The sequence below is a fragment of the Camelus bactrianus genome, chromosome X (assembly GCF_048773025.1).
Source record: "Camelus bactrianus isolate YW-2024 breed Bactrian camel chromosome X, ASM4877302v1, whole genome shotgun sequence".
Lineage (NCBI taxonomy): Eukaryota > Metazoa > Chordata > Mammalia > Artiodactyla > Camelidae > Camelus > Camelus bactrianus.
In genome coordinates this window covers 14,976,479-15,002,629 of record NC_133575.1, presented here as the reverse complement: position 1 = coordinate 15,002,629, position 26,151 = coordinate 14,976,479, and the positions used below count along the sequence as shown (strand labels likewise).

At 49.4% G+C, this 26,151-nt stretch overlaps 1 protein-coding gene across 1 annotated transcript in view; it reads left to right on the top strand.

Moving 5' to 3' along the window:
- The first annotated feature begins 995 nt into the window (after positions 1 to 995).
- The window catches only part of SH3KBP1 (SH3 domain containing kinase binding protein 1), a 298,864-nt gene continuing 273,708 nt past the window's right edge, over positions 996 to 26,151 (top strand). Inside the window, exon 1 of the mRNA XM_074359924.1 lies at positions 996 to 1,315. Coding sequence (XP_074216025.1) covers positions 1,312 to 1,315 — 4 coding nt within the window. The 5' untranslated portion in view covers positions 996 to 1,311. The remainder of the gene's footprint in view (positions 1,316 to 26,151) is intronic.

Sequence of the window (26,151 nt, the reverse complement as noted above, 5' to 3'; positions counted from 1 at the left end):
TATGGCAAAAGGTGTGCTGGTGAATGGACCCAAAAAGGAGCTTGTGAGTTACCCATGAATTCCCATGAATTCCCTGTTTTCATTTTAGTGCCCATTCAAAGGTCAGCTGCCCAGACCTGGGGGGGGGGTCAATATGGCACAAAGTTGCCTGTTGGGGAGGGATTGCCTCAGTGGATTCCTGGGAATATCAGAACCTGGGAACATCGCTGAACAACCGAACTCCACCTGGCCCAGGCACAGGGGTGCGGGGTTAGGGGTCCCTGCGAGGGTCGGTGCCTGGTGATACACCCCACCAGCCTCGCTGCACCCTTCTCTTTCTGCATCTCCATCCCACCACCTCCTACAAAGCGATCTTACACCTGGCCTGCCTTTCACAGGAGGCAGTGAAGGGACATAGCATTTCTCTCCCTCCATAGGATGAACCCCTTCTTCCCAACAGCCCCGTCTGTGAAGCCTTCTTCTGGGTTGCCTCGACATACCCGGGGTTACCTGTCATCACCCTCAGCAGGTGTTTGGCCCCTCACCTGTCCATGGTCTCCCCTCCCCCAGCGTGTCCACCACCTCGCGTCGCACCCTCACGGTTGGCTCTTTCCATCTCCTTTCCCACGTGTCCCTTCACTCGGACGCCCCCTCCCCCCGGACCCTCCCTCCCCACCGCTTGTCTCGAGGAGTCTCGCGGCATTTCCCGGGGCGTTAACCGAGCCGCCGCGGGTGGGGGGCGGCCTCGCGGAGCTGGTTCCCTCCCCAGCGGGCGGTGAGGGGGGCGCCCGTGCGCCGCAGTCAGAGGGACGCCCCGGGGGCCAGCCCCGCCCCTCGAAGGCCCCGCCACAGGCCCCGCCCCTCCGGTCCCGCCCCCACCCCGGCGGCAGCGCGCCCCCGGCAGGCGGAGCCGCAGGAGCATCGCGGCGGCGGCGGCGGCGGCGGCGAGGAGGAGGGGATAGCGGGCGGCGCGGCCGCGGCTGCCGGGCGCTGGGCTGGGCGGCGCTTTTTTTTTTTTTTTTTTTTCGCAATTTCCACTTGCGGGGAGCAGGAAACCCAGCGCAGCCGGGCGCAGCGGGCCGCGATGCAGCAGCAGCAGGAGTCGCCCCGGGGCAGCAGCGGCAGCAGCAGCAGAGGCAGCAGCGGGCGGCGTTGAGCCGCCGCGGCCGCCGCTACTGAGGAAAAAGCCAGCCCAGCCGCCGCCGCGTCCCGACCCCCGCGCCCACATTCCGGCGCCCGGATTCCCCGCTCCCGAATCCCGGCGCCCTGACCCTCGCGTCCGCCTCCGCTAACTTTCACGCTGCTTCGGCGGCCCGGCCCGGCTCGACGCCAATGGGTGAGTGGGGGGCGCCCGGGAGCCCACCTCAGCCTGGGGGCGGCGCGCCTGTCCCGGGACCGCGGAGCCGAGGAGGGCGTCCCGGGGGCAGGGCCCCGGCGGGTGACACCGCAGTGGGCACCCCGTCTGCCTCACGCAACCCCGTTCACTCCCACTCGCGTCTGCATCCCTGCCGTGCCCGCGCGACGCCTACGGGAACCCCGCGGGGGCCTGGGCGGAGGACGCGGGGGCCGGCTGGGCGGCTCGGGCTGAGGGATGCAGGGGGTGTGGTTGGCTTTTCGGGTGGGCCGGGAGAGTTTTGTCTTGGCCATTTTCTCGCCCCCAGCGCGCCCTCCTCTGCGCTGAGGATACCGAGAGCTGGTGGACTCCGGCCCTGAGCGGGGCTCGTGGTGCCCGCCTGACCCCGCCGCGGGGGAAGCCCGAATCTTGAGGTCTCCGGGCGGCCAGGTTGCCTTTGCCGGGGGCTGGCGTGGTGGGGGTGCGGGAAACGCCCCAGTACCCGGCCTGGCGTGCGGTCTTCGGGTCCGGAGAGCCTGACGCGCCTCCCTTGGCGTCCCTCTTCCTCCAAGTCCTGACCGCCTCTCTGCCTCCCTGCCTTTCTCCAGCCTGGCAAGCTCTCCGTTCTGTGATGCTCAAAGGCCACTTCCCACACCCTCTAAGTCTGCGGGGTTGGGGATCTGGAAACGGTGATTCAGTCCTTGATTACTGATCAAGCATCAGTTCCAAGTAGGCAGCTAATCGTTAGGCCCCCAGGGTATCATCTGATATAGACCCCCAGAGTACTGGAACCACGTTGCCCAGAGGACCTGGCACTTTATTGGGCACTGGACTTGAGATTGCCTGGGCTATGAAGCGTTTGGCCCACCCAGGTAATATTCTTGCTGGCAACCAGCCTCTGTTTTTCATGCTTCCGGCAGATTACTTTTAGGTGTTTCTAGGCCAAGCATAGGAAGACTGCCGATTATAATAAATCATAATGAAGTGAGACCTTTCTGTGTTCAGGCCATAAGATTTAGGTAGGTGAGTCCGACAGTGATCTGTGAGCTGCCTCAGGAGGCTCTTGAAGACAGATGCACTGGAGGTTTAACCCAGTCAGTTGTTGACAGGTAAAGTTAAAATTCCATTTGTGGTCATTTGCCAAAAATGGTTTTCTTTTCCCAAAGTGTTGATGGTCTGATGGCCTCTCAACTTCAAAGTCACTTTTTTTCTCAGTGTCTGTCTCCAATCCCTGCACTACTCCTAGTCTAAATTAGTTTCTTTCTGTTACCCTTTCTCCTATAGTACCTGTTTAAGAAATAGCAGTGTTAACATTATTTATTTGAGTTTGTTTTAACATTTCTGTCCCCTACTGTAAGCCCCATGACCGTAGGGACAGTGCTGTGTTGCACTGTTTTGCTCAGCACTATTTTCTTTGGTGCCTGGCACAGAGCAGACTCTAAATAAACATTGGATGAATGAATGAAGGGAGGAAGGAGTATGAAACCTGCCTGCTCTGTGGAAGGCAAAACACTTAGCTTGGCACTTAGCTTGTTTTGCTTTGGCATCTAATAAGATGATTTAGTTCATTAACAAACTATATGCTTTAAACATCACCCATGACTTTAATAACAGATTGGTTTCTCCTGAGGTAACCAAAAATGCTGTTTTGATCATCTCTAGTTTTGGGTGGGTCACCTAAAGGGTTGCACAAAAAAAGAAGTTAGATCCAAATGTCTTCTCCCTTGGCTATACTGTGCTTTCTGTATCTCAGTGGAAAGAGGATGGAGTCCTGATTAAGAAGAAACAGACCTGTTTATCATTCAAGTCTGAACTGTTTTCATCTTCCAGAACCTCCTAAGAAAATTAGAGAGTGCTTCTGTAGTTTAGAGTCCTTTCAGGCTTAATCTTTTTTACTGTAATCATTACAAAAATGGGGGGGGGGTGGTGGCGCCAAAAGTGATTTTCATTTATTTCAGGTGTTTACGATTAGATGCATTAAGATTAAAATGGATGCTGTCATTTAACTCATTATAATGTCTAGAGCGGGATTTGAGGTGCTTGTAGTAGTTTGGGATGAAAGATCACCTGCAATTTTTAAAGCATCTTCAGCGATGTATTTCTGATGAGGTACAAGTATTTAACAGTCACTCTGTATGTCTTCTGATGGGTCCACCGAACAGTGCAGTTTCTGAACCGAGTGTGCATGGACACACAGGCATACCCCCTCCCCCAATCCCTCATATCTCTTTGGTTTTCAGAAGAGTTGTCCAGTTTATTGATTTGATACCTTTCCATTCTTACTTGGCCTGATAATGATTTTTCTGTTAGTGGATAACACAATAAAACTGTATTACATAGTGTTTGATCTGAAAAAATACCTGCAGAGCATCAAATTTTGAACACTGAGATGAAGCCAGTTAGTTGTGAAATGGCCTCTTACCAAAGCCCGCTCAGAATGTGCCCTCTGAGCTTGCAGGGAGCTGCATTCAATGCCAGATGCAGGGTTCGGCTCTTGTAATTACAACTGCGCAAATATTATTATGACCCAAATCTGTGAGTAGTGGAGGGTCGGCAAACCCAGCGAATGATTTCTATTTTAAGAGTTTCAGAGTCACAACAAAGTTTGGACTGTTTTTAGCAATGTATGGTATTGGTGGGGGGGGGGACTGCTTTATGCTAAATCAACAAAAGCTAAAATGAGTATAACATGTTGACCTCCACAAACAGGCTGGTGTTAGAAATGGAAGAAAAGGCTCTGCCTTTATCTGTCATGCCCTTTCCTTTATCCCCTTCCATCCATCATGGCTCAGGCAAAGCCCTGCTACCTTCCTGGTCTACAGACCTTGGTTGTTTCTTCTCTGACCGCTTCAGTTCTTTCTGCGTTACTGACATTGTCTCATCAGCTTGTTTTAAAGTCAGTTGCACACAGTGGTCAGTATTCATCCATTTATCCATCTATCTGTCCAATATTTATTGACCTCCTGCTCTGCGCCTGGTGTTGTGCTGGGAGCAGGCACACAGCACACGCAGACCTGCCGGCTTGGCTTCTTGGTCTAGTGGGAGAGGTAGGCTTGAGTGTGATACTTAAGATAATTCGTAATTATAAGCTGTGGTAGGTCTCGTGAAAGGAGGTTAGAGGGGGGGAATCTGACTTAGGCCTCAGAGTGGTAAGGACAGTATCTGAGGAGGTGGTGTTTGAGTTGGAACCTGAAAGTTGAGTTGGAGTTGGCACTGCCCTCCCCTCCCTCCCACTGGCCTCTCCTGCTCCTTGCGGAAGGAGAACACACACCATGGGGAACCACAGGGCATCCCCGTGAGAGGGGGTCAGGAAGGACCGCACTAGGAGTGGGGCCTGTGTCAGGTGCTTCGGGGAGCATTTAAGGAAGCCAGGCACTGCCCTGGGTTGGATGCTGTCAGGAAGCAGGGGTGATTCCATGATCGGGTGCTTTACTAATCTTCCCGAGAAGCGGGAAGACCAGGCAAAGGCTGGGCTTGGTGAAGAAGCAGCAGTCACTCAGATGAGTCAGGAGCTAGGGACTTTTGTGGTTTGGACAAGTTCCTGCTTTGTCCGGGTTCTGACATGATTCCTGAGTAGTCTTGTTTTTGTCCTGGCCCATCCTGCTCACAGAGTGGCCTGGTCTGATGTTGGGGTTCTGGGGAATTGTTTATGCTCAACAGGAGAGCTCCCGGCCAGCTCCTGATGGATGCCAGGGGCTGCTTTTCTGTCTTGAGTTAACTAAGGAGTGAGTGGGGGTAGGGATTAGGAGGTGGTGGCGGTGGGGAGAATGGTTGTCCAGGTGTATTTGGGGGTGACTTCCTTAATATTGGGTGGCTCTAGTCTGGGCACTGTTGCTCAGCATTCAGCAGAACAGACGACTGACTCGCTCTACCCGGGAAGAGACAGGGGAACAGAGCAAGGTGCTGAGAACCAAGAAGCAGTGCGGCTCTTAATGGGGAAGGTGCAGGGCAGGGGAGTACTGGACTCCTTGCAGTGTGGGAGGAGGAGGGTCTCTAATACAGTGGTTCTCAGAGTGTGGTCCCCAGCCATCAGCTTCAGCCTCCAGGGTTCCTGTTAGAGATATCACTTCTCTGGCCCCAATTCTACCTACTGAGGCAGGAACTCTCTGGGTATTGCCCAGCAATCTACATATTAACGAGCCCTCCAGGCGGTTCTGATGCATGGTCAAGGTCAAGTGTAGAACCTCCTTGCCTTGCAGATGAGAAAACTGAGGTCCAGAGCGTGTGGGTGCACGGGCACCCTGGTCATTAAGATGCTGTTATAAGTGACACAAGACCTCAGAGAAGGAGAAAAATGTGATCCAAGTTCAGAACAAAGCTCTCATGGAGTTACTAGAAGAGTTCACAGTTGATTGACCCATGAATCCAGTCCAAGCCAGATCTCCAACACCTGGGCATTAGTGATGCTAGCCAGCCCATCTTGGTGTTAGTCACTTGGACTTTTACTGAAGTATCATACATCATCCTTTTTTCCCCCTCCATCCTCTTTAGAAGGGACATGGCAAATACATTGCTAGCATTATTAAGGTTTTTGATATTTGTTTGTGGTTTTCTGTACCTGGTACCTGTATTAGTTTCCAATTGCTGCTGTAACAAATAACCACCTGCTTGGTGCCTAAAATACCACAGGTTTATTATCTTAAAGTTCTGGAGATCAGAAGTCCAACACAATCTCATTGGGCTAAGATCACCACATTGGCAGGACTGTCTTCCTTCTGGAGGCTCTAGGGGAGCATCCCTTTTCTTTTTCCCCACTTCTGGAGTCTGCCCACATTCCATGGCTCATGGCCCCCTTCCATTTCCCAAGCTGGGAACGGCCGGCCAAGTCTTTCTCACATGTCACCCTGATACTGGCTCTTTGGCCTCTCCCTTCCGTGTGTAATGAGGGCAGGAGCTACATCTGTCTGGTCACTATGTCCATGTGCCCGGCTCATAGTCAGCCTAAAATTAATATTGGTCAAATTCATTATTATTCCTAACTTGTAGCTGACTTCCCCCAGGTGTGTCCTGACACCTCAAACAGAGCCTGCGGCAGACTGAGCTCAGCATTTCTCCCTCTTAACACCCATCCTGACTCGCTTGCTCCCTATCGCCTTGCGGGTGTTACCAGTTTTCCTGGTGCTTCCATAGGTATTCTGCTTATTGCCTTGCCCTTCTTCCTTCCCCGTCCCCTCTCTCAGCCCTTTCCAGCCAACAGTCAAGCCCCAAATGTTTCTGGGATTGACCCCATGTCTTGACCCTTCTGCCGACGCTTTCCATCCTGGATGTCTTAGCAAAGGCTTCGTGACGCTGGGCACCCACCTGTGCCTTTTTCTCTTCCCTGCTCATTCAGGCCTCTGAGCCTTTCCCATGTCGTTCTCTTGGTGGAGAACAGATTTCAGTCTCTTCTCTGCCTTGTGGTCTCCCTGTGTTAGTTTCTTCTTGCTGCTGTAACAAATGATCACAAACCCAGTGCCTTAAAACAATATAAATGTGTAACCTTACACTTCCAGAGGTCAGAGATCCAAAGTGGGTTTTACTGGGCTGATAGTGAAATGTCAGCAGGGATGAAGTTCCAGTGGCGAATCCATTTCTTTGCCTTTTCCAGCTTCTGAAGGTGGCCTGCATTCCCTGGCTTGTGGCCACATCACTCTAACCTCTGCTTCTGTCCCCATGTCTCCTTCCCTCTTACTCTGGAAGGACTGCTGTAATACACTGGGCCCACCCAGATGATCAGGATCCCCTCCCCATCTCAAGATCCTTAACTTAATCCATCTGTGGTGGAAGGTAGCATAGTCACAGGTTCTGGGGATTAGGGTGTGGACATCTTTGGGTGGCTATTATTCAGCCCACCACACTCCTTATTCATCTTTTGAGGCCTGCTCTGAAGGCTGCAGTGCAGCACTTCATCTTGTAGTCAGCTGCTCATCTCTGACTGGGTGTCCCCAACTGCATTGCCTTAGCTCACTGCCTGGCACTCAGGAAGTGCCGTATGTTCATGAATGAATGAATGAGTGAGTGAGTGAGTGAGTAACCCTTTCACCCAAGTACAGTTACTACTTGAAATTCTCCGAGGCTGTTGGCTGCCAGGAGCGTGTGTGCAGTTCTGTAAAGTCCCTCAGGCAGAGTGCACTGACAAGGTCCATTGGCTGACAGTTTGTGGTGGCCTGCACGGCAGTGGGTGAGAAGGGTAATGTCACACGTTTCACATAGCTTCAACAAAGAGCTACAAGTTTTCAAGACAGCAGATTCTCTCTGGCAGTGGCTGTCAACCAGGGGCAGTCCTGCCCCCCAGGGGGACACTTGGCAGTGTCTGGAGGTCGAAGCTGGTTGGGGAAGGGCAACTGACTGGCACCCGGAGGGTAGAGGCCAGGGATGCTGTTCCACATCCTGCAGTGCACAGGCAGTCCCCGCCCCACCCCAGTTATCCTGCTCCGAACATCGGGGAAGCCTGCTCGGGGCATTACACAGATGCTCAAAGCACTGGGTCCTTTCTTCATCCCTAGCCGCTTGCCCTGGAACATAAGGTTTTCCTTTGCAGCCTCAGCTTTTGTTTTATGAATGAACCAAGAAGTTATTGGAGAGCAGAACTCTTTGGCACGTCTTCACCATTTTATCCTTTGAATAGAAAGTGTCTTAACACAGCTCTTGCCCCCCTTCTGTTAAGACCTTGATCACGAAGTGGTTAAACTTAGTTCTTCCATATGCGGCTCCCTTGATGTCTTCCGCCTTTCCTGTGGTATGTGCTTATATGCCGGCTGACAGATGATGGGTCCTTTCGCCACCCACCCATCGGTCCTTGGAACTGAAGGGCTGGAGGGGTCCTTGGCGGTCATGGCCCACGCCATCAGATGATGAAACCGAGACTCAGAGAGGCAACTCGACATGGTCCCCAGAACCCAGCTCCCTTTCAGTATGAGAGAACCAGCAGCCTATCTAGGGGCTCAGTAAATATCAGGCCCCGGCTTCCCCCAGTGAGGTGCTTTCCTCAGCCTGTTTCCCTGGTGAGGTTTTTTTCAAACAGCTTTATTGAGATACAACTCACCTATCATACAATCCACTCATCTAAAGTATGTAATTCAATGTTTTTTGTATATTACTGTATTCATTTTAAAAATGATGGTCAAATATACATAACAAAATTTGCCATTTTAACCAGTTTTAAGTGCACGACTCCATGGCATTAAGTACCTTCACAGAGCTATGCAACCAGCTATTTGTCTATTTTAAAAACTTTTTCATCACCCCTCCCTGTAAGTTTCTAACTGGAAGGTGTCCCCTGGGGGTTCCTGGACCCCCCTCCACCGTCTGGGGGAACCCGTGGTGGAAGCCCAAGGATTCCAGTTAAGATTCCAAAGGAATATAGGGAAAGAGAAAGTGTGGTTTTGTTGTTCTTTAATGGTTTTAGCTGATATTTCCTTTGGGGGGGGATACTTCATTTTTGCTCTGTCCCGCTCCCTTGGTTATATCCCTTTCATCCTGTAGGGGAATTTTGCCTTTCCTTTTATATCCTGATGCATTTGTGAGTTAGTTGCTCGGGCAACTTCCTTGGCAATTACGGGGGTCCATTAAGAATATTTCACTCACGGGACAAAGCACTGCAGTCAAACTCGTCTCTCGTATCCACACGTGGAGGGTTGGTGGAGTTTCACATTTCTGCGCTCACGGTCCTTCAGTGGGCAGAGGTACACTGGCAACTGGTTGATTATGAGCACTTGGTTTTCAACTTGATTGTTATTTTCTGAATAAATATCTTGCAGATAGTTGTAGAGTTTACGTTAGGGGACACTTAAACAAAGCAGAATGGAGCTCGTGGGCCTTACCTCACTGATAAAGTGTGCTTATAGTTAAGCTCAGGAGGGAAAAACAGTGATAACAAAAAAATCCTGGGCTATTTGTTCTCCCTGAGCAGTATTGTCTGCAAGAAAAGCCCAGTAAAGGGCTTAGCTTGTTGCTTTCCAGTGGCCGAGGAAGTGGAGGGGCCGCTGCAGGTGTAGGGGGCAGGGTGGTGAGATGACGTGCTCTTCAGTTCATGCCACTGTGTCTTGGATTAAATACTATAAATATTTCAGCGCTCATTACTTACTTATTTTGCATAACAAATTTAAGTCCGTAAGCACCCAAGTACGGCACGTATGGACAGTTGAAATGACTGGCCCATGAAACTTCAGCATCTTACCAGTCAGTACTCAAACATCAGCCCTTGTGCTTTTGCCAGATTTTTCTAGACGGTTCTAGACTCAGAAGACTTGGGGCCCAGTTCTAGGTCTGGTCCTCTGGGGCTGCACCAGTTTTTTCCACGGCACATCAGCTCCCCGAGTGAAAAGTCTTTAATTAGCTTAGTGTCCTCTAATCATTTCAGCTAGTTCTCACTTTTGTGCCTGGGGCTGGAAGGAGGTGCAGGAATCTTGTTTTGGGTGAGGACTGGGAAGGGCCGCTCTGCCTTTGCTCACTCCGCCCTGTTGCCAGCTTCTTCGTGGTGCTCCATCTCCCACGCCAGTCCCTTCCGGATGCTCCCTTTGGCTGCCTTCTGCTTGAGGAGTTTACATGCTAGCTGGGTGAGATTCATTTGACACCCATGGCTTCCTAAATGGGCTCTGCCTTTCTCCTGTTTGATCATCAAACACACACACACACACACACACACACACGCGCGCGCGCGCGCACACACACACAAAACCCTCTTGACACCTTGAACGAGATGGAACAGTTTTCACCACTTATCCAATGTTCTCACTGCCCCTTTGTTCTCAGCACAATGTTAGATGGGGAACAGAGGCGCCAACTCAGATCCAGTCTGTCAGTCAGCTCGTTGGTGATACCTACAGCAGGCTGGGCAAAGTCAGTGTTTGTTAATTGACAGGGATTTTTTAGCTTAATTGCTACCTGTGTCAGGAAAGGAGTGAAATGAAAGTACTCGGTTTTTTGGAGGGCCTGGGAGGGCAGAACGAGGGTAGGGGTGTCACCGATAGAGGAAGACATTTGTAAGGGGTGGCGGTTTGCACTGTCCCTGTTTGTTAGGCAGAGACGCTGCAGCTGCTGGCCTGAGACATGCTTACATTCTTTTTTTAAAGTTAGTTTTTAGAATAAGTTAAACGTCCACATGACTCCAAATTTAAAAGATGAAAAGTGCTTATAGTAAAAAGGCTCCCCTCCGTCCCAGTCCTTGGGCTCTCGGTGACCCTCCCCATGCACTGTTGATCTTTCTCAGCAGTTCTTCCAGGGAGACTTCGTGCACATGGCAGCAGGTAGGTACTTCTGTGGTCTCCCTGCCTCCGTTTTACGTCAGGATTCATTGTCAACGGGAAGACACTCTAGTTGCTGATTTTTTCCCCTGGGAATGTGCCTTGGAACTCTGTGCCTGGGTCCTCCCATCTGATTCTATGGAGGGACAGGTGTATTTTGGAAGAGTTCTCCAGGAGATTCGGCTGTATATTCCTTAGTCTCAACTGATCTAGATTCTTAACTGGGAGAAACTTACCCAATCTAGACCTCGCTTCTGAACTGAGGAGGTGTCTGCCCACTTTGATGCTGTGTATGTAGTAAGGACTTTCTTCAAGTGAGGAAGCCCAGCAGAGCCTGCTTACCTGAAAAAAGGTTTATTCAAGGGCCACGGGGGCCTCTGATGCAGCCCAAGGGCCCCAAGAAGTCCCAGAACCAGGGGTGGGTCAGCCGCCCTGTGTGCCCCCTGCCTGGCCCCTTCTCTCCGTGCGCCTCACTTGCAGGGCACGCGCCACAGTTCCATCCACTTGTTAACAGTGGCTTGATTCAATCCCAGTTCCAAATTCCCATTAGGGCGCTTCTGAGCCCGTTGGAGTTGGTGTCGCTCCCCTGGAGACACACAAGACATGCTCCCTCTGTGCCCACATCTGTGAGGGGAGGGACTTCTCAGTTTCAATTCTGTGTAAATGTTTAAGGAGGGCCTGCCCCGTGCCAGGTGTCCGCTAGGTGCTGGGACACAGCCATGACCAGACTCAGCTCTGCCCCTGGAGGTGGGGTGCCTGAGGGCCCCCCTTGGGGCAGTACTAGAGGTGAGGATGCTTGAAAGTCAGCAGCCAGAATACCTGAAGGGGTCCCAGGCCCATTTTTGCTGGCTTTCTGTGAACAAAGGGGTGGTTGGCGTGAGGTGCTGCTAGAGCCTTCAGGGATGGCCCGGCCACCTTTGGAGTCCCTCTCACGAGGCTCCCCTGAGGGAGGGCTTCTGATCCGAGTGAGTAATGGGGCTATTTTTACCCGTTGAGACTCTGAATTGTGTAACTGAATTTGTTTTCTTCTTGAAAAGTGTGGCTGTGACTCTGGGGGCACTTGGATGGGTTGGTGATAGCACGCTCTGGGGGTGGGCTACAGTTGTGACATTGGCTCTTTTAGGGAACCTGCGGGTTTTAAGTGGAGGAAGAGATGAAGAAAAGCAGCCACCCTGGCCCGGGAGTTAACCACTGGGCAGAGTGATGTAGGTGAGGGGGAAGGGGCCTGGGGCCCCTTGTCTGTGTCTCTCTTCTCTTTTCCTCCTCTCTCTCCTCCCACCCTCCTCTCCCCGCTCCCCCACCTCCTCTCTGCCCCACTCTTTGTCTCCCCCCAAACTTTCTTTTCCCTTGTACCTTCTCCTGTCTCACTGACCACCTGCCCTCCTGCTCTCTCTCCCCACCTTTTCTTCAGCCCCTTTTTTTGCCCCTCTCCCTCCTTTCCTTCATTCTCTCTTCCTCATGCCCTCCCCCACCCTCTCTTCCCCACCCCTCCTCTCCTGTCCCTCCCTCTGTCCTCCTTCTCCTCCAGGCCCCCCCACCTTCTCTCCTCCTTGCTCCTGCATTCTCCTCCCCCTTCTTACTAAGCCCCTCCTCTTCCTTCCTCCTCTTTCTCCTTCTCTTCCCACCCCTCCACCCCCTACCCCTCTGGCCTCTAACTCTCCCTCTCTCCCATCCTCCTTCTCTCCCTGGACCCCTGCTCTGTGCTGTCTTGCCGCCCACCTTGGCCAACACTCTCTCTCCCTCAACCCCCTTTCTCTCTGGAAATCTCCCCTTTCTCCCTCCTCCCATCTCTCCCTCTAAAGGCTCTCCCACAGCACTGCCCCTGCCTCAGCATCTTCAACTGGTAGACCGCCTCCTTTGCGCAGCAGAAAGCACTGTAGCTGCTGAAGCTAGATGCAGCTGTAGTGTGTTCAGTGCGGTCTGAGGTCAAAATGGCCACATGAGGTTGTGTGGGAACAGCTCCCGCTCCCCCGCAGGGACCCCGGCTCCCTACCAGTGAGGGTAGTTAGTTACCTTAACGGATCACCTCCTCTTGGAGGATGGTGTAGAGGGCTCCATCCCTGACCGAGGGGAGGGGCAGATTCTAGGATGGAGGTGTCTTATTCTAGTTTCAGTATTCTTTAACTCTGGAAAAATTTTCTGTTATAGTGACTCTGTTACAGAGTTTAGAAAATAGGAAGCAGGAGAATTTTAATTCAGCACTCATACAGTACCCCAATACAACCACTTTCATTTTATTTTGGTGTATGTCTTTCTAGACTTTTTACTATACACTTGTGGATAATGTAATATGTGTATAATGTTAATATATGTGTAGTATATATAATGGTACATCCTGTTTTTTTTACTTCACAGTCATCTCCAAAGCTAGTGTTTTTAGTAGCTGAAAATTTGAGTTCCTGAATCTTAACTTCTATAACCATTTCCCCACCATTTGAGCATTTGGGTTGCTTCTGTAAATCTTGATGTTATAAGTAAGAACATGAAGAGCACAATGTTCCCTTTTATCCTTTAAGGAAATCAGATTGCAGACAGGGTGACATTTCACATCCATTCTTTGTTTCTATAGCCTCCAAATGACTGCAATGGCCCATGCTGATGATAATGGTGGTAAGTCCCTGGGGGTCATTACATGGGGATCGGCAGGGTACTTGCCGTCCTTGTGTTTGCTTTCAGCTTTAGTTCAAGAAACTCTACTCATATGACTTACCATCCCTTCTATGCTATATGTTCTGGGTGTGTGTGTGTGTGTGTGTGTGTGTGTGTGTGTGTGTGTGTGTATGTGTATGAGAGCGAGACAGAGACAGAGGCAGACAGAGGCAGGGAGAGAGGGAGACGTCTCTGAAGGAGACTGCTGGTGGGGCTTTGACATTCCACAGCAGGTACTCATTGCGCCACACCATTTTGAGATGATTGATCCTGGCTCAGCGTTCAGCCGTGAGAGTAGCGGGTACGCAGTGAAGGCGAAAGCCTCAGGGACTTGGTCCCTTCTCTTTTTCATTCTCCCTTCCCTCTCTCCTTTCACTTCACGCTCTGACTGGCATTTAAAGGGACTTTGTTTCCCAGAACCACAGAGAAAACTGTCCTGAAGGCCCTGGGTCCTCCATGGGACTTCACGTTTGGCTGTGTTGTGGGCCCAAGTTCTGTACTGACAGGGGGAAGGTTATGACTGTAATAACCCTTCTGGGACTTCCTGGCTTAGGTTATGTCATGATCATACACTCTCCTGAAAAAAATTGGGCTTTCAGTTTCAAAGGGCATCAGATAAGGGCGGCTAGAACCCCAGGACCCAGGCTGAGAGAGTGGTCTCAAAGCGCGCCTTCTTGCTGTGTCACTTTCGCTAATGGACAGCAGTGTGTGAAGTATTCATTCCTCAGCCACCAAGTGCATGTCAAATGCCAGCCGTGGACCTGGCTGAAAGGAGCTGAACATTTCTGATGCCCTCTCAGGGCCAAGAGTCTGTGAAAGTTCTAAACTTCATGATGTGTTAGGAAGCTTTAGTAGCTAACGGGTACCATATACTTTCTCCTTGTGTTTCATTTTCAAATTGTGACCATAACTGGCTGCCTGCGTTCGTAGGACAAACAAGACAGGCAGTACAATACTGCTGTGTATTGGAATTCAGTGAAATTCTCCAGGTTTTTATTGAATGCCTGTTAGATGTGAGCTCTGATAACCAGAGGAACTCAAAGATATCTAAAGTTCCCCTTGATGCCACATTTTAGTTAACTTTCATTTCCCCAACTGAGGGGGGGGGGCGGAGATCGTGATGTGATCATCTCATGAACCACGTGATGAAATAAGCAGTTAAACCAAAGGCTGTTTGTTTGAACAAGTTTTGTTTATCCTGAAAGAAGGAGAGATGTCAATTTGAGGAACACCCATCAAGTTAGAGGACAACTTTCTGAAACAACAGTCATCCGTCAGTCTATGAAACTCCCTCCTTGCTGGAGGTCTAGAGAGCGACCGAATAGAACAGTGTCTCAAGTGAGTAATGCTGAAGTTCCCTTCACAAGGCAAGCATTTACCAAGAATCTCTATTTTGCCTTGAACTTTTAAAAAGGTTGACTAGCTTCATTTATTTATATATTTATATATTTATTTAATTGCATTAAAATACATATAACATAAAAGTTACCATTTTAACCATTTTAAGTGTGCAGTTCAATGACATTAAGTACATTCACATTGTTGTACATCCGTCCGTAGAACTTTTTCCATCTTGCAAAAAGAAACTCGTAACTGTAACTCCCTGTTCCCCAACCCCATGCCCAGCCCCTGACAGCTCCCATCCTACTTTCTGTCTGAGTTTGACTCCTCCAGGGACCTCATGTAAGTGGAATCATACAGTGTTTGTCCTTTGGTGTCTGGCTTATTTCGCCTAGCATCATGTCTTCAAGGTTCATTCATGCTGTAGCATGTGTCAGAATTTCATTCCTTTTCAGTTGTCTTAAACTTTTTAAGTAAAAATGCTACTTGAAAACAATAGGCACTTAACTAGATGTATGCTCCTTTTGCTTTTACCTCATTTGTATAAACCTGAAACAGATTCAGAAATTAAGGCTAAATTAACCCAGTAAAGCTCAGATCAACACTAATAGGAGACAGTCGTATTTCAGAGATGCTGTCGTTGCTGGCGGCGTAACAGGGCACCCACACTGCTTGACGTGGCGCTGTCTTTTGAGTTCACTTGGTTTTCCCATCTCTTTTCTTTCTCGAACCACTGTGAGAATCCTTCTTCACAGAGTGCTCTCTGCAGCCTTTGCGCGGGGTGCTGTGCATGAGAACCACTTCTGAAAGCTGATAGGATATTGATACACACACACCATGTGTTGCGTGGACAGCAGCAAGCATCAATGTGTAAAGTATGTCCTCGTGAACCCATCCCTTGAAGTGTGCTCCAGCTCCGTCCTCTCCCCCCACCTTCTCTAGAGGAGACAGGCATCATGAGTCTTTTAAAAACTCATTTTTCCCTTCTTTTTTAAGAAATAGTTTGATCACTTCCATATGCATCTTCTAAAAACATATTGTCTGGTTTTGCTTGGTTTTAGTTTTTTTATAAAACCAGCATCCAAACCACATAGAGACTTGTGACTTGCTTGCTGTCTCACTCAGTAGTTCCTTTCTTTGTCCTGTCTGGTCTTCCATTGTTTGAATGTGCCATTGGGGCTTTGTCCTTCCTCCTGGTGATGGAGTTTTGCTTTGCTTCCAGCTTTTGCTACTCTGAATGGATATCCTGTCACCACTCTAATAAATGTCTCCAGGTGCCCATATGAAATACATTTTTTTAAAGCTATATAATAAGGCATGGTTTTGCTGGGTTTCAGGTTGGTGGGTTTCCAAAGTGGTTGTACTAGCATGTTCCTAACAAATTAGTGAATGAACAAACTAAGTAGCGAAGAGGAAAATGTAGTCGTTGAAGGAGCGAATATGTGCGCTTTAGAAGAGAGTGCCTACTTGGTGTTTCCAGCGTGTGTCCCTAGAGGGTAAACATTTCTGTGCTCCCATTGTGCCCAGCTTTTGGTGTCCTCTGCCTCTGTTGTCACATCTCCTTTTCTGGCTCTTCAGCCTCCCTCTTCCATCTTTTAAAGACCCTTGTGATGACACTGGACCCACCTGGATGATCCAGGACCCCCTCCCCATCTCAGGATTCTCAACTTCACCACATCTGCAAAGTCCCTTCTGCCAGGTCAAGTAGCATTCACAGGTTCTGGGAGTTGGCCTGTGGACTTATTTGGGGGGCATTGTTAGGTCTACCGTGGAGGGAAGGAAGGGTTCCATTTCTAAAAGGAGGAGGGGATGCTGGGAGATAATTATTAGTCTCTGTTGCATCATATGACTGCATTTTTGCCAATCTCATGGCTGTGGCTATATCTTAAAGTATTAAATTGTCAGAGCCGGTGAGCTTGCTGAAGATAGGACTTTGTTTCCTCATACTTCGTGGTTCTCAGGGTTCACATGTCTAAATAATCACAAAAGCAAACTGTTATTTTTGAGGTCTCCATTCTTTCTCACGAGTGACAATGTCCTCCGTCTATCTTCTGTTTGCTGTGTTCCTTTCCTGAAGGCCATTTCCACCTGCTGTTCTGCTTGTAGTTTCCTCAGTGAAGCTACCAGAGCTGCTAGCATTCCTAGGATTAATTACATGGTGAGTGTATTTGTTGACACATAGTAGGGGCTCAAATGAGTTTCAGATATACAACAAAAGGCCACACCAGCACACTGCCAGAGCCCTCTCCTGTGTGAAGACCCCCTCATTGTACCTTTTGTGCACACAGTAGGTTCACTGATCAAATATCTCCCCTGTACCTTTTGGCCCTCCACCTTGTGTGTTCATCTGTTTTCCGTGTGTGTGTGGGGGGGAGTGGGGGGGCAGACAGAGACAAACACACAGACAGTCACAGATTTTTTTGGCATGTGCTATGAACTGAATGTTTGCATTTATACAAAATTCATATGTTGAAACCCTAATCCCCAATGTGATGGTACATGGAGGTGGAGCTTTTGGAAGGTCATTAGGTCATGAGGTGGAGCCCTTATGAAAGGGTTAACACCCTTATAAGAAGAGACAGGAGAGTGCTTGCTTCCCTTCTCTCTCTCTCTCTCTACCCCCCTCTCTCCCCCTCCCCTTCTCCCCTGCTCTCCTTTCCACTATCCCACCTCATGATATGAGGGTTCTCATCAGAACCAGACCATGCTGGCACCCTGATCTTGAACTGTAAGCCTCCAGAACTGTAAGGAATAAGTGTTTAAGTCACCCGGTCTGTGGTATTGTTCCAGCACCCGAGACTGACTAAGGCGGCACGGAGAGAAGGGGGGCCATGAGAACTACAGTGGGATCTACTTGCCAGTCCCTGGGTTTGTCCCTTTGGTGGAAGACTGCAAATTTTTACATCAGTGTTGAGAGATACACAGAAGTTTTGGAAAATAACCCAGTTTGAATCATCTGAAATTATAATTTTTTTCTTCTGTCAGAATGTAGAAATAACATAAAAACGAATCAAGACTTATCTCTCTGATGAATTCAGAGCATCTTAAAATGGAGTGCTGGACTCCGTCGTGTGGCCTGAGAGTGGGGGCTGACAACACGGGGCTTATGAGTAATAAGGTTGTGGGAAGGCTGTCCTGGAAATCCAGTCTAGAAAATCATCTTAGCGTTGTTGGGAAGAGGGAGAGCCACCAACTGTCTCATGGTGCCCCGAGGGGTTTTCCAAGTCTGGAATTGCTCATGTTTGAGAATCAGATTGAGATTTCACATAACATTTGAGATCCCTGGCTGCTCTGAAAGACCCAGGCTTCTGGAAACCTTGAGCTGGTGTTCCCGCTTGGCTGCAGTCACGGCAGCTCTGTTCAGCTGGGTGAGCATGCGGGTTCAGTTTGCCATGCTCCCTACCACACCCTGTTGCCTCCCAGACATGAGCTGGGATTGACAGCCAGTGGCTGGAGATAATCAGGCTCGTGCCCTTGTTCCCGGGTCTCCTTAACCTCTTGGGTGCCCTGCCTCTACCCAAGGAGACCATTGAGTGGGCCTTCAAACACCCCACACCTCAAGAGTTTGAATTCTCTCCTGAAATTATATCTGGATTGCGCTCTCCTTGCTGAGGCTGAATCATTCTTACAGAGAGAGTGGCTGAAAATGTGTAGGTCACAAGAACTTGTGAACCTCTAGGTGAACTGCTGTTTAATGGTGGACTCCGTGTCACTCTCCTTTGAATGTCCCAGTCACACCCGGCAGGGTTGGTATGTCGGTTTTCATTTGATAACCTTGGGCCCACCATGTGTCTGCCTGACCCACGGTGAGTGAGAAATACCAATAGTTCCCAGTATCCCAGGCTTGTCCCCCTCATTTGAGAGTTTATTTGAGCACCAAACACCACCAGCATCTGCTGCACTTTCTTTAGACCAGCGTCGTCATTGACATTGGCTGCTGACACGTGTGTATTGGCTCTTGGCTGGATGTACTTTGGAAGCTGCTGTTTTAAAATAGATTGTCCTGGGGGGGAGGGTATAGCTCAAGTGGTGGAGTGCGTACACAAGGTCCTGGGTTCAATCCCCAGTGTACCCCCTCTGAAAATAAATAAATAAGTAAACCTAATTACCCGCCCCCCAAAATAAAATAAAATAGATTCTCCTGTCAAGAGCACCCAGGTGGTGGACCTTAAGTGGTAAGAAAAGAAATTTAAAGGCACAGCATAACTGGAGAGTTCTGAATCAGCCCATTTAGGGATGTCTTATAGGTGTGGGATATAGTTAAGTAAAACCAGGGCCAGTTTGGGGAGTGCTGTGGGAAAACAAATTTCCACACTCCTTGAGGAGGTAGGGTGGGATGAGGGGTAGAGGTGGGAGTGGGGGTGGGGGTGGGGGGAGGAGCCGGAGGAGGAGCTGAGTCTCATCTGATTTCTGTGTTAGCTCAGCTCCCCCTGCCCCCCACCCCCACCCCCGGCTACAACTGGCAGCTTGTTTTAGGAATCTTCTTTATTTTTTTCTTCTGCCATTGATTACTTCCTTCTGATAAGGGGAGGGGTGCTGGGTTGATAATTTGTCACGTTTCTATGCACCAATTTTGGTCAGGTAGGGAAAACTTTCCACAGTGGTGACTTAGGAGTCTGCAAGTCTCATTAGTCCTTTGCTGGCTCCAGTGGCACCATCCTGGGCACCTTCCCATCGCCTCCCTGCCCTCCCTGAGCTCTGCTAGATCTTCGCCTGATCCTGCCATCCGTATTGTAGGCCCTGTCCTGGGAAATCTTGGCTCTCCGCCTGGAGCTGATGAGTTCTTGCTTAGGACGTGGAAGGGAAGAGCATGCTTGCCTAGACTAATTCATGCCTGCAGCAGTCACACGTTCACTTCCCTGGGCTTACAGTTATGAACAGGAAGAAACCACCAATTGAGGATGAGTTATTTATTTTTGAGGGGGGGATCATGAGACATCTTGTTTATCTTTACTTGGTCTGCTGGAAAACGCAAGGGAATCTGATTTGTTGTAGCCAGACATCACCCCTCTTCCCTTTCCTCTCTCCCTCCCACCCTTACTCGGATGTGGATGCTTCCGGATGCACAGGAGAAGGGTCACCGCTCGAGGAGAGGTCACAGGGCACGTGCTGGCTCAGGAAGCCTCACCAGAGACTGCATGGACCCCACAGATCATGCTCCGTAGCCTGTAGTTCCTTCGGCGTCAAGGCAAAGACCATGGTTGTCTCCTCCACGCTGGCATCCCTGCACCTGGCCTGGTGTCTCAGCCAGAATGAGTAGCAAAAGAAAAATATTTGTTGAATGAGTATAAACAGCGGGTGATGTATGACTCTGAAGCCAGAGTCTCGTTTCCTCAGACAGGGCCAGAAATTGATCTTTAATGGTATTGCTTATTCACATCTCATGTGCATCACATGTGGTCAGGAGCAATGGAGAGAGCGCCGCTCAGAGTCTTCCCTGCTGTTGGCCCATCATTTTGTAAGGTGTATTCGCACGTTTAAAAGTAAGTGACAGGAACCTTCCTGTGGCTCTTGATGAGCCATTAACAGACATATCTGTTGCACAGTCAAGAGAAGACTGGTGGTTGGCTCCTGGCACGGGGCGCGCTGTGTCGTTAGGGCAGCTGGCAGGCTGGCTTGTTTTACCGATCCTCCTGGGTCCACCACAGAAGAAATCATCTACTTGATCTTTCTCAGTTGCGGTCAGCGTTCAGGCTTGCCACACTTCCTCTCGGGGACGTGATGAAGTGCGTGCATGTGCCCTGGGCTGTGCAGAGTAGACCTGCGATAAAGGAGTCTGAGGGCTCATTTCTGCAGGGCTCTCATCCTGCATTTTAGGGAAGTGTTGCCAGTCCCCTGTGCGCCCTGCGCCGCAAGATGTTTTTCTTCTTTCCTCTTGCTCTACTTGATCGTTAGCCTGAACCTGGTCCCTGGCGTTTGGCTTCAGGATTCTTTTCTTCCTCCTTAGAGAGTAATTGTTTAGAAAATGGCTTCTTGTCAAAAACACACAGTCTCCAATATCATAAATTGGTAGTAGAAACTCCTCTGTCATTTGGCTTAATATTTTAACCGTTGCTAATGGGTGAGAGATGGCAGCGTGTTGGCCGGTCCCTGTGGAAGCCGTGGGGCGACCAGACCACTGGCTGGCTGCTTTTGTCAGTGTGTGAACACTCATTTGGGGCCCAGCCCACTGTCCACAGGCACTCCAATCTTTTAATGCTTTCATTCTTCGGAGAATTATAGAAGCCATATGCTGCTTCACAGGTAACTGAAACTTGCTAGAAATAGAGCTTAAACGACCTCACTCTTCTGGCATTGGAAATCATGGCTTGTTCTTCTTAGGCCAGCCTTTGTTAGCCCTACCTTTTTTCAAGCCCGGTTAAGAGGAATCACAGAGCAAGGCTGTTGTCAGTTGGACGCTGTTAGAGTTTGACCCCTGCTCCCAGCCTGTTGGAAGGAGAATCCACAGCTCTTGAAAGGTAGAGGGCTGACCACCATGTGGCTCCCTACCTCACCCGCACCCTGTACCTGGGAGACTTCTGCTGTGCATTTAGGGTCCTTGCCACAAGAAAAAGACATTGAGAAGAGTGAATTCTGGCTCTCTGTGAGGTTAGCGCACTGGCCAAACAAATAACCGAAACGGACTGGAACGCACCGATTGGAGTGCGGCATTGGAGACCACCCACCCGGAGACCCACACCCACGCTCTGTGGGGTGGGGGTGCGCTCACGTGGGAGTTGCCATCGCTATTCTTAGTTGCAAATCGATGCGTTCAGTGATAGGTAAGGAGAGGCTTAACTTCCATTGCTCATTTCATAAGTAATAATCTCATTTTACTATCCCCATTCTTGCCCACCTTCAGTTACAGAAATAACTCTGAGTGGGTTTTCTTTTTACAGATCTGTGTCAGATACCTCATCAAAATGGCACAGGCGAACTGTTCCATTTAGAATTGCCCTGTGACACAAAACCACATGTGTTTGCCGTCCCTGTGCACTGGTCTCTTCGGAGGGAAGGCCTAAGAGAATGGAGGCCGGTGGCAGCTAGTGGCATGGAGCCAGGCCTTCAGGCGAGGCAGCTTGAAAGTGCGGTGGACTTTGCAGAGGTGGTTTTACTTAGGTAAGACTCACTTAGTCACTAGGCTTGAAACAACCTACTCTTGTGGATTTGACACCCAGCCGTGTTCGTTGCTGCCATAACAAATTTCCACAAAATCAGTGGCTTAAAACAGCACAAATTTGTTGTCTTCCCGTTGTGGAGGTCAAAAGTCTGATGTGGGTCTCACTGGACTAAAATCAATGTGTGGAAAGGGCTCTGTTGCTTTCCGGAAACTCTAGGGAGCGTTCCATTCCCTTGCCTCTGCCGGCATCTCGGGACTGCTCCTCCTCCTTGGCTCAGGGCCCCTTCCTCCATCTTCAGAGCCTGCACCAGTGGCTCGTGTCCTTCTCATGTCACATCACCCTACCCTTCTCTTTGTCCCCAACTTAGACTTCTGAGGAGCCTCAGGATTACGTTAGGTCCACCTGGATAATCCGGGCTAATCTCTCTATTTTAAGGTCAGCTGATTAGCAACCTTAATTCCATCTGAAACTTTAATGTCCCTTTGCTGTGCATTCCCAGGTTCCAGGGGTAATGGTGTAAGCATCTGGAGGGGGCACTGCTCTGCCTACCACACCAGGGACACTGTTTTTCTTGATCTCCACGTCAGGTAGGGCCAAAGGGGTAGCTGTTTTGGTGGCAGTCTGTGTGGGAGACAGCTTCCATCTTTGCAGTTTGAGGAAGTTGAGAGGGACGTTTGTCTCAGCCTGGCGGGCTGTGAAGTTGATCAGATAACCTTGTTTTTTTGGAGGCCCATCCTGGAGTTTTGATGATCCCAGCTGGGACTGTCACCGAGGGCTACCCTCTGAGGGCCACTGGGGTCTGGGGTAATGTGGAAGGGGAACAGGGAGTTGGGATGGCTGGGAACAGCTGGGCTGACCAGCAAGCGAGGAATGAGGAAGCAGGGGGATGAAGGCAGGAAATGACAGATGAGTTTGCCCCTTGGGAGGAAGAAAATAGAAGATGGGGTTGATTACATCTGGCCCCACAGAAAGTAAAAGCTTGGGCTTTTTGTTCGTGCGCTTTGTGATTGGTTTCACTGTTGAGTCAACTTGGAGTGCTGGGTCATGTTTTGGGCATCCAGTGCACTCCAGCCCCGACACGCCCGAGGGTTCAGTGTGGACACTTGGTGGCCCAGGGAAGGCTTGTCACTGTCCACACGGCGCTCTCTGGAGAGAGTAGCAGCCCGGCTCAAGACCCCGTCCCGGGAGGGCTCTGCTCTGGGGAGTGCAGACCTGGCCTGTGCATGCTCATGGGGCCACAGCCGTGTCCTCAGGAATCCTAGGAAATAATCTGTGGCAAACTGACCTAAGCTGGTTTGGCCTTTGAAGAATTGTCAGATTATTTTGGGAAACGGTTGATGGGAACCTTGCACGTTCTTTCCCACAGTCCCATGACCAGGAGGGAGGTTCCAGGGAGAGCCCATCTCAGACTGATTTGAGCTGCTCACGCACACTTGTTAGCAGGCAGGCCGGGGGAGAGCCTCCTTCTGTCCCTTAGGCTCGAGCACTCTGACCCAGTGAGAGACGTCAAGGCAGCTGTGATGCTGCTGCTGCCCCAGTGGTAGGAATCCGCAGCCCCCATTGCGGGGACGGGGCCCTCCTTCCATTGCTAAGCATGGACCTGACAGAGTCCTGCACCCCCTCTCTAAGCGGATGGACTGCTGGTCTTCCTAGACTTTTCTCTGTGGTTCTTGCTAGGGTCGAGATGCTGGCCCAATATTTTCACTCGATCTAGAGAGCAGGGGGCTGTTGCTCATTTCCATTGTGCTAATTGACCAACTCCGGGGCAGATGGACTCTGCTTAGTCTTTCAAATGCTGCCCCCTCAGCCCTGGAGGGTTCTTTTCTGATTTGGGTTCTTCACATAGGAACTGACCACCTTCAGGGTAAGGATTCATGACTATATGTCTGTTATGTTACCCTGGCTATTTTTTTTAAGAGTAGATTGATTAAATTAAATTATTTTAACTTTTAACTTTCTTTGGACTTAAGGAAAAGGTGCAAAAATAGTATAGAGAGTTTCTGTATATCCCTCACTCAGCTTCCGCTAACGTTGACATCTTACAAGATCATAGTACTGTTATCTGAACCAGGAAGTCAACATTGGTATAATCCTGTTTACTATGGATTTTATTTAATTTCGTCCGTTTTCCACTAGTGTCCTTTTTTTGTTCTAGGATCCTAGTCAGGATGCCACCTTGCACCGAATTGTTATTTCTCCTTTGTCCCCTGCAATATTTTCATAGTTCCTCATATTTCCTTGTCTTTTGTGACCTTGACACTTTTGAAGAGTATTGATCAGTATTTTGTTGAAAATCCCTCACATTGGATTTCCTCATAATTGGACTGCATGCATTTTCAATGGTGGCAGAATATCCATAACATAACAGTGACCATTTTAGCCATTTTAAGTGTGCAATCCAGTGGCATCAAGTACATTCACGATGTTGTACAACCATCACCATCAACTACTTCTAGAACTTTTTCATCATCCCAAACAGAAACTCTGCACTCATTAAGTAGTTACTCTCCATTACCCCGTCCCCCCAGCCCCTGATAACCTCTATTCTACATCCTGTCTCTCTGATTTTGTCTATTCTAGGTACCTCATATAAGTGGAATCATGTAATGTTTGTCCTATTGTGACAGGCTTCTTTCACTTACCTAATGTCCCAGGGGGTCAGCCACATTATAGCCTGTGTCAGAACTTCATTCCTTTGTATGGAGAGACACCTCATCCATTCACCAGTTGATGGACCCTTGCTTCCACCTTTTGGCTACTGTGAAAAGCACTGCTGTGAACATGGGTGTGTAAGTGATTGGCTCACATTTTCAAAAGGAATGCGGTGGAACTGGAGAAGATACAGACTGGAGCTGGCAGGAAAAAGTGCTCTTCTGTTTCTCCCGTCCCCTGTGGGATGAAGACTTCTGCAGAAGAGAGAGAGATTGGGGTGGGGTGTGGTGGGGCAGTGAGCGGGCAGGGGTGTTCAGAGATGGGTGCCAGAAGGTTGGGGGATCAGCAGGTGAGAGAGAGCCCCAGCTTCTGTACTTGCCCAGTTGAGGGAGGCCTAGAAGGTGCAAAGCAGGACCATTGGACAGAGTCAAAGGGAAGGACTGGCAGAGTACGGGTCAGGACCCCGATGCAGTGCAGCAAGGGTGGTTCATTCCTTACCACCTGGAGCCAGGCAGGAGGAATTGACACGGGCCGGCCTAGGAATTAAGTCTACTTACTTTTTCCTCCTACTTCTTTGTCAGATTTTTGTGACCAGACTTCCCAGTAAGAAATACATTTTACATTGCAACCTGGTGCACACACTCATCCTTAGTGATGATTGAAATACTCATTTCACAGAGAACGTTTACTTTTATGACATGAAATGTACCCTGATGTTTTTGATTCAATACTATTACATTAAAAACAAAAGCTTATCATGACCTGGTTTGCCCTTGGCTTGAAAACACAGTGCTGTATGAAGCCCCCCACACAAAGTTCTTTGTGCAATTTAGTTTTTCTTTTTCTATGGGGTCTCCCTCTTCCTCCCCACCCCTGCCCTGTGAACACTGTAAACTGTGTAATTGATCATGTTTCCCTTTTTGATTTGACTCTTAGGAAACTCAGAGCCAAATTGGCTCGACCACGTGGGAGGTCTCGATGTGGTGTCATATATCAGTACCCACTGATACCTTAACTTTTCCTGGCTCTTCACCGTTTAGCTGTATTTTTTCTGATCCTAATTATTTTTTATAATATATTTTTCCTTTACTGCATGAATTCTTGGGACCTGGCACAACCTATGTGGAATGCGGTAGGATGTGATGATAGAATACCTCAGAAATCATTGAGCACTTTTGATCTCGACTGAGAGAAGCTTTGGAGTAAAGTCTGCCTCCTTAGAGATTTATTTTTTTGAAGAGAGGTCTGGACTGCATAGTTTTCCTTTAGCTCTGTGACTCTCTGATTTATTTTTATGGCCTTTGATTCTTTGTTTCAGATTATCTAGAAAGCATCTCCCCTTTCCTCTCTCTCTCTCTCTGTTTTTTAAAAGAAATTTACTACAGTTGAAAAGGTAGAATTTGGAAAGTTTAGTATTGATGTGGAGGAATGGTGTCATTTTATCTTTAAATACAGATGTTTTAACTTGCACTCACATTTCCTAGAATGCCATTTGTTAATGTAGACTTGTTTTTTTAATCCTGGGAATGTCTCTTAATCAAGCATCCTGTGTCTGTAGAGCTCACCCCACCTTAGCTCTGCTTCTCAACCTGTTGCTCTGCTGTCTAACTGGTTTCTCTGCCACCTGCAGCCTCTGCCCACGAGTCCACCTTCTGCCATAGGCATCTCCAGAGAACCCACGAGTCTGTTTGTCCCTACCCTCTGCTCCCCAACCTCCAGGCCCTCCCCGTGCATGCAGATCATGGAGTCTCTTGAGCTTGTATCCAGGCCAGAGCCTGCCTCGCCATGTGGTTAGCTCCCTCACTTCCACTGCAGCCTCCCACTCACCCCTCCCAGGTCAGAAGGCTTTGAAGGAGGATGAAATGGACAGACC